The 8,461-nt window shown below is 38.2% G+C and overlaps 1 protein-coding gene across 1 annotated transcript; it reads right to left on the minus strand.

Moving 5' to 3' along the window:
• Window positions 1-4,727: 4,727 nt before the first annotated feature.
• Window positions 4,728-6,649, minus strand: LOC128508279 (uncharacterized). Its single transcript, XM_053479517.1, has 2 exons — window positions 6,498-6,649; window positions 4,728-6,086 (listed from the first exon to the last, which is right to left on the minus strand). Exons 1-2 carry the CDS (start codon window positions 6,596-6,598, stop codon window positions 4,982-4,984), a joined length of 1,206 nt encoding a protein of 401 aa, XP_053335492.1. The 5' UTR covers window positions 6,599-6,649; the 3' UTR covers window positions 4,728-4,981.
• Window positions 6,650-8,461: the final 1,812 nt, after the last annotated feature.

Here is an 8,461-nt window from a genome sequence, read left to right on the forward strand (position 1 = left end):
TGGAGTCCTGCTTCTGGTTGGAGATCTCATCACATGGATGCCCCGTGTGGTCTGCCTGGAATGCGTGTGGTGACTGGGGTTGGTTCCACTTTTCCATGAAGGTGGTCCTGTCCTCGACTGATGCAGACAGCTGTTCTCTGAGGACCTGTGACTTCAGTCGCTCAATAGTTCAGGACTGAAATTTTTCACAGTCTACCTGAGCCTCCAGGAACAAACTGGACTTTAATCTTACACATCTCCTCTTATATTGAACTTCCAGTCTCTCATATTATTATGCACATCAATCCCTGCTATCTGTTTCACCCAGATGAGGATGGGTTCCCTGTTGAGTCTGGTTCCTCTCAAGGTTTCTTTCTATTACCATCTCAGGGAGTTTTTCCTTGCCACTGTCGCCGTCGTCCTAGGCTTGCTCATCAGGGACAATCAGGGACAATCATATCATTTTGATTCATACACATTCACATTTCATACAAACTTAGTTCTTTTGATTGTGTAAAGCTGCTTTGTGATGATGTAAATCGTTAAAAGCGCTATACAAATAAAATTGAATTGAATTGAATTTAACATACACAAACATAGGATATCAAACTTCCTGGAGGATCAAGGCCACAGGGCTAACTGTGTTTTTTTTTTTTTGTCTATTTTTTTTTTCTTTGTTTTTATGTGCAAAAGATGAACTGATGTCCATTTCAAGCCAGATTACCACATTTTGTTTGTGCTAAAGAATTTAAGAGTGAAACAAGAAAAGGAGCACCATGGAAATGTTTGGACACCTGAAGAACCGATCACCAGCCCAAGCACCAATCTCCAACAATCGGCACCTGGGCACAACATACAACCTGTGCACATTTTTAGAACTCTAAGACCTCCAAAAAGCCCTGGATACTGATGTCATTCAATGTGATGTCACTTAATATGATGTCACCCAGGAAGTTATAAGTCACTTTTGAGGATAGGTTTAAGGCATCGCCATGGCTGAACCATTCGATATATCAAAAATCCCTTCGCAATTTTGCATCCTCAATGTTTTGAGATTATATGGGCAGGGTTTGATTTCATTAATGTTCTCTCCGAAGCCGCTGTACTATATGAGTGCTACCTTGTGACTGCACATTCATTTTTGGCACTAGGATATTAAAAAGCTGTTCTTTTGTCCTAGTCATAGTAAACTTGGCCATTACTAAATATTAGCCTTAACATATTAAAAGACAATAAAGACTTGTATTCCTGTTTCATCATACTAAATTAAACGGATGCATTCTCTGTACCTGGTAGTAGATGGTTCAGTTTAGTACCTACTGGAATGTCTAAAGTGTGTTTAACAATCCTCTCAGTGAGTCTAAACAGGTGCAGCAGCTAATCATAATAACTCTCTTCTATCATAATAATTCTTCTTGTTTATTTCTGGTCCTCACAACAGATGTTTGATCACCAATTACTTATGACCTCATACCGACAGTCATGGCTGTAAGGCAGTGGTTCTCAAACATTTTCTGTCATTCCCCACTTAAGGCGGTGGGCGAACTTTCAAGCCCCACTTGTCAACAAAATGATAACGAAAATGGCCAAGTTTACTATTTATCGAAATATAAATTTCTAAACCAATAAGATCAAATAAGACCAAGTTCAAAACAGATAAAATTTACGTGCTATTTTTATAACAGGCTTACTTCGTCACTTATCTAGAGCTTTCTTTCAAAGAGGTTGAGTGGCTTATTAACGTGACTGGGGTGTGTTGTCTCTAAGTGTCTTCCTACTTTGTCTCATGCTGTCTGCTGCCAGCGGTTTAAGACACAAAACACACACGGGTCTCTCCTCTGCCCCCACCATGAATCCAAGTGCAACATACAGTAGGCTTCAGCATGTTTTCCTTTCGGCTGGCTTTTTGGTTGATTAGGCTGTTGGTGCTGAATCACCTGCTTTTTTGTGGTCCATGTAACAAATGTATCCATTGATGTTATTATGCTCACACACTGTACGCTACTGACCCGGTGTTCTGCCCTAAAATGCCCCCCCTGCCACGGATTTCCCCCCCTACATAATCTCTTTCAAATAATATATTAGAACATAAATTCATAGGTTTATGGTTTACAAATGACAAATTATAACAAACGAATTTAATTATAAAATAAGCAATATAAAAAAATCTTGTATAGGGGAAAAATATATAAATTATATATTTTTTCATATAGAACATGTATATTTTTATATTGCCCAATTTAAAATAAAAATCGTTTGATGTAATTTTTCACCACAAACAATATTTATTTAGTGTAATTTGTGATAAATAATTTGTTATTTGTACATTGACAAACCCCTGCAAAATAAATGTGCCATAAAATAATCATTTTGGGGATTTGTCTCGAAGGCTGTCACGTGCCTAGGGTTAATTATAATAGTAATAATAAATTTTTATTATAATAATAAACCTTTGAATACATGTCCTAATATAATATTTGATAGAGATTATGTAGGGGGTCAATCCGTGGCAGGGGGGATTTTAGCGCATAACACCTGTTTGTGACGGCGGTAAAGTTAGTTTGATATTCGCATCTCCGAATTCGCAGTACTAGTCTGGCATTTCTAGTTTCCAGTGTGGTAACAAAGTAGCTTTTTGATCCTTCAGGCGCTGAACAGAAGGGAAGATCAATATCGTTCTACACTTTTTGTTGCTTTGCGGCTTTTTGCGATGATCCCTAAATCATTCGTTGTGCCGTAGAGAATAATGGTGTTTATGCTTTTAAACATGTATAATTTAAGGTGGCTGTAGCTTAAAGACAATGTAGAAAGGAAATATATGTGGGTATCTTATTCGCGGGTTTATTTACGCAGCTATTGAATTCGGAGATGCGAATATAAAACCAACTTTACCGCCGTCACAAACCGGGTCAGTAGCGTACTGTATGTTGTGAGCGTAATAACGTCAGTGGATACATTTGTTACATGGACCACAAAAAAGCAGGTGATTCAGCATCATCAGCCTAATCAACCAAAAATCCAGCCGAAAGGAAAACATGATGAAGCCTACTGTATGTTGCGGTTGGATTCATGGTGGTGATGGTGGGGACAGAGGAGAGACCCGTGTGTGTTTTGTGTCTTAAACCGCTGGCAGCAGACAGCATGAGACCCAACAAAGTAGGAAGACACTTATCGACAACACACCCCAGTCACGTTAATAAGAAAAAAAAGAAAGCTCTAGATAAGTGATGAACTAAGCCTGTTATAACAATTGCACATGTATTTTATCTGTTTTGAACTTGGTGTTATTTGATCTCATTGGTTTAGAAATTGATATTTCAATAAATAGTAAACTTGGCCGATTTCGTTATCATTTTGTTGACAAGTGGGGCTTGCAAAGCCTTAAGTGGGGAATGAAAGAAAATGCTTGAGAACCATTGATATAGTCAAAGATGTTTATGTTTGTTAGTAAGAAAATCCTGTGACCCAGAAGATAAGATGATTACCTTGATTCTCTTTACAGTAAGTCTTTAGGTGTTCAATTACTTTATTCACAGATCTACCAGGCTCTTCGGCTGGGCCGCATGGCTGATGAGTATCCAAAAGTTATATGTCTGTATGCCAGCATTGGAGTTCCTTCTTTTAAATAAACTTTAGAAGACAATTTAAAACAGTACCTTTTCCCCTCTCTTTCATTTCTGCCATGTCAATAAACTCTAGAATTCAAGGGAGTTGGTCATCTGCCATCTTATGATTTCCTTAATATAAAAATTAGGCTAAAATTGATTGTCATTACATGCTTATTTAATAAAAAAGATAAAGGATTTTTCATTCCCTAGAAGAAAAACAAAAACACTTAAATCACACTAACTAGTTGACTAAAATCTAAAAGAATGTGTAAGGACTGTTTAAATACTATTTAAATACTATGGGATTTTATTTGAAGTAACAACAAGTAAAATTTTCTTCCTTTTTATTGTCATGAAATATGAGTAGTTTGGTCTTTAATTTTATGTTCAAAGGTTTGTTTTCTCACACAGACTCTTTTATTAACAATCCAAGAAACAACCAAGAAATAAGTAACCAAAAACCAAAGAGTGGTTCAGGAAGCACGACATAATTTTCACATGGATTGGCCACCACAGGGTCCAGACCTTAACCCCGTTGAGAACCTCTGTTATGTGCTGGAGAATGCTTTATGTAGCGGTCTGACAGAATTTACTCTACATCCGAATCATAAGTGGTCACTTCCGAAGTAATCCTGGCCGACGTCTGAAGATCTCATCTGAAGCACTCGCCATATGCACATATCTGTGTGTTTAGCTCACACCAAAAAAACAGTAAACAGTTGTTTACATGGCAAATGTATTTAGTTAGTGAGACAGCAGCACTGAATAACACTTTATTGTATTTTACTAAACTTTATTACATTAAACTTTATTGCAATCTCTTACTTTTTCAATGTTTTCTATGATTACTGGAGGAGAGTGTATTACTGATTAGACTTAATGTTCATATGACATTTAATATTAGGAACAGATTAGTAAATTATGTTCTTGTATGTTTATACATTTTTTTTGTTCCATCTCCCTCTCTAAAACCCTCTGCAGAATCAATATGCAATCAAAGTGAAGCAGATGTTCCTACTAGCCTTCACAGTCAAACAAACAGGAAGCAAACCATTAAACCGTAATATTACTGTAGCGTAGTGTATGTAGTCAAAACTGTATCTCTACTAAGAAACCTCATCAAGGAAGAACACCTTAAACGATATTTAATATATAGAAATATTTATTTAAAAAAAAACTTAATGAACAAGTTTATAACATACATACATGTCAATCTGAAGTCTAAACAAAAATGTTGTTCAGGTAATCATCTTTTAAAATAGTGGAATCACAGGTATATATTTTGTTGCTTTTTTTAATTTCATAATACATATATTATAATTAGCAAAAAGGAGCACTAACAGGATTGATTAGCTTTAGAGCTCCATCCATTTCTATGGGGTCTGGCTCTAACTTCAAACGGATCCACTTTCAAAGTAATCTGCCACTTCCAAAGTAATCCTGGCCCGACGTCTGAAGCTCTCGGCCAAAGCTGTACGCACATACCTGCTCGGGACTGAACTTCCTACAGGTACCAGAACCTGGGCCAGTCTGGAGTTCCTTCCAGATTTCTCTGCCTTAGTATGGATTTCTACTTGATAGTATTGTAGATTTTCCTTCCTTACCACGCCCAGTAGATTAATGCGCAGATTATCTGTAGTGACCGGGAAACTGGGGTCCTCAGTCAGGTAACCACTATGCCATCGTGCAATCAAGCTTGTCACCTCTCTTCCCCAACGGCTGCCATCTGCTATTTCTATAGGGTCTGGCTCGGTGTCGAACTTGGTCTCTGTATTGCTTCCGCTGTATGACGCCGTGCAGGATAACATTGCAACATTAGACTGATTTTCTTTATTCCCAGTATAAGAGTATTTACATTCCCCTGGCCTGATAACCCCGCAGTAGTCATACTCTGAATTTGTCCAGCACCAGTTGTATTTATAGCCATGAGTGCCACAGCTGTGATCTGACCGACACGGCTCGTTCTTGTAGGTTGTATCAGGTAGGGGAGAGCAGTAGTCCCAGCCTTTATCTGTGTTACACCAAAAGTACTTCTCTTTCTCATCGTACAAACATTCGTCCCTGCACTCGCTCCGATGTTTTGAACTTATACGCAATAGTGTTTTTGGTTCTTCTACACTGTGCACTAATCCACAGTAACCCCAGCTGCCCTTCTTGTTGTAGCACCAGGTGTAAGACTTGCCGTACTTCTTACACGGATGGTCGTCTCGACATGGATGGCCTTTGTAATCCGTGTTCTCTGTTACTGAGCAATAATCCCAACCATCTTTAGTGGAGCACCAGAAGTAATCAGACCCTTGCCTGTCACATGTCCCTGTGCACAGTTTCCCACTCGTTGTGTAATCGTATGCTTGCTTGCCACACAGGTCTTCGCATGGCTTCCTGGTACCGGAAGGCTTAAAAATTTCCAGTTCCCGTGTCGAGCCGACGAAAATGCTGAGCACGACAATCAAGGGGATTTTTTGACTCGTTTGTCTCATTTTGGCACTTTTTATTTTTCTAGAGCAGAAAAGGCAAAGAGGAAGATGTAAACGAACAGGAAAGATACTCCGTATGATGATGGCAGATTTGTGATTACTTATAGAAATTGTTCAGTAAATGCTTGGTTAAATAAAACACATTTTATTTATAGCTAATTAATCTATAAATATATACGTAACTGACACTAATGAGGGCTCACGATATAAAAAAAAGCAAATGATTCAGGTATAAATAATGCAATTTTTACATTTCAACAACAATGATAATAATCATCCATGTGACTTGTATGTATACAGAGGTGGTAAATATGTCTAAATTACCCACACAGACTTTATAATATTCTGTCCTTCATCACATCAGTAGTTACAGAACCTGTATAATGAATCTGGTTTCCTGTATTTAATCTAGTGCTTGCTCGGTAACACTCACCCAGTTCCTGTCTCCTGTATGAAGTGTCCTCGGCTCTTTATGCCTGACTCTGAGTGCAGCTTGGTTTTTATATTTAAATCAAAGAGGAGGGGCTTGATCATACAATCACGGGAAAAAAAAAAAGTGTTTCTGGATCTGTTCACCTCGTTTACACCCAAAGGCACTGTCCAAGTTTCACAGCCAGTATCAGCACTGTTAAAAATATTGGCACGCATATCTTTATATTTTCACTTCTCCTCTTCCTCCATTGGTTTCCTGCGTCTGCCAAATGCCTAATTGTAAATGTATTGTAATATAATTAGTTAATTCATTAAACTTTTGTGTTTGATCTGAGACAATATCAGTATCAATGATACCATGGCCGTCATCGCCATCGCTCTGATAGTCCTGTTTTAATAATGCTAATGTTATAATTGTGTGAGGACCCTCCTTTGTTTTTCTAAAAAAAAAAATTTTATTATCCGGGTCATTTTGAGGTGTAATTATATTAATATATTTGTAATTCTAGGGCCAGGGGTAGCTCAGTGGTTAAGGCATTGGACTACGGTTCGGAAGATCCCAGGTTCAAACCCCACAACCACCAAAGTTGCCACTGTTGGGCCCTTGAGCAAGGCCCTTAACCCTCAACTGCTCAGATGTGTAATGAGATAAAAAAAAAAAAAAAATGTAAGTCGCTCTGGATAAGAGCATCTGCCAAATGCCTAAATGTAAATGTAATTCTAACACTAACAGCTTCTCTAATGTAGGGGGCCAAACACCGCCCCTTTGTCACAGGTCTATCTGTGGCTCTTTCCAAGAAGAACATTCATCAATAAAAGTATTTTTGCTCTAAATAAAGTCACCTGGCTGCAATCAGTCAAGTTCACATCACACAATGACTTTACCCCATTTTTGTGACTTGTCCTGGCTAACCAACTCAACCAAGTGCTACTGTACTGCTACACACAGGATCAAATCAGATTCAATTAGCAATATATAATGCCGTAGAAAGCATTAAACATGATTTCCAAAATCTCGAGCAATGCCCCGTGCCCTAATACGGGTAGTATTAAGTTAAATGTGGCACTGACACATGAGCCTGAAAATCATTTGGTATTTTTGGAAAATTATCTTTGTACATTTATTCATAAAACAACTGATAAAGTAGCATTTATCCTTTTTACTATTTATGTGGTGGTGAGCACTGCTGGTAAATCATCTCTAATGCGTAACCGAAGGATGACCCATACACACACAGAGAGCAAGAAATAAGGAACTTTAAAGCAGGCAGGGCGTAATGGAAAAGTGCAGAAAGTACTTTGTCAAATTAAGATTAACAGAGACGCTTATGAAAAGTTATAGAAATAACTTTCATTTCCGTTTTCTTCTGGACACAAAGCACAGATGGTCAGACTTCCCTTTTTTGAAAGCTAGGAAACAAAACGGTCAGTAATCAATAACCAAATCCATTAGTATCCCTCACTACTACAACTAACACTATCACACTATTACACTACACTACATAACCCAGTGGTTCTCAAACATTTTCTGTCATTCCCCACTTAAGGGGGTGGGCGAATTTTCAAGCCCCACTTGTCAACAAAATGATAACGAAAACGACCAAGTGTATTTTTTATTGAAATATCAATTTCTAAACCAATAAGATCAAATAACGGCAAGTTCAAAACAGATAAAATACACGTGCTATTGTTATAACGGGCTTACTTCGTCACTTATCTAGAGCTTTCTTTCAAAGAAGTCGAGTGGCTTATTAACGTGACTGGGGTGTGTTGTCTCTAAGTGTCTTCCTACTTCGTTGGGTCTCATGCTATCTGCTGCCAGCGGTTTAAGACACAAAACACACACAGGTCTCTCCTCTGCCCTCACCATCCCCACCATGAATCCAAGCGCAACATAGGCTTCATCATAGGCTTTTTGGTTGATTAGGCTGATAGTGCTGAATCACCTGCTTTTTTGTGGTCCAT

Source organism: Clarias gariepinus, chromosome 20, assembly GCF_024256425.1.
Source record: "Clarias gariepinus isolate MV-2021 ecotype Netherlands chromosome 20, CGAR_prim_01v2, whole genome shotgun sequence".
Lineage (NCBI taxonomy): Eukaryota > Metazoa > Chordata > Actinopteri > Siluriformes > Clariidae > Clarias > Clarias gariepinus.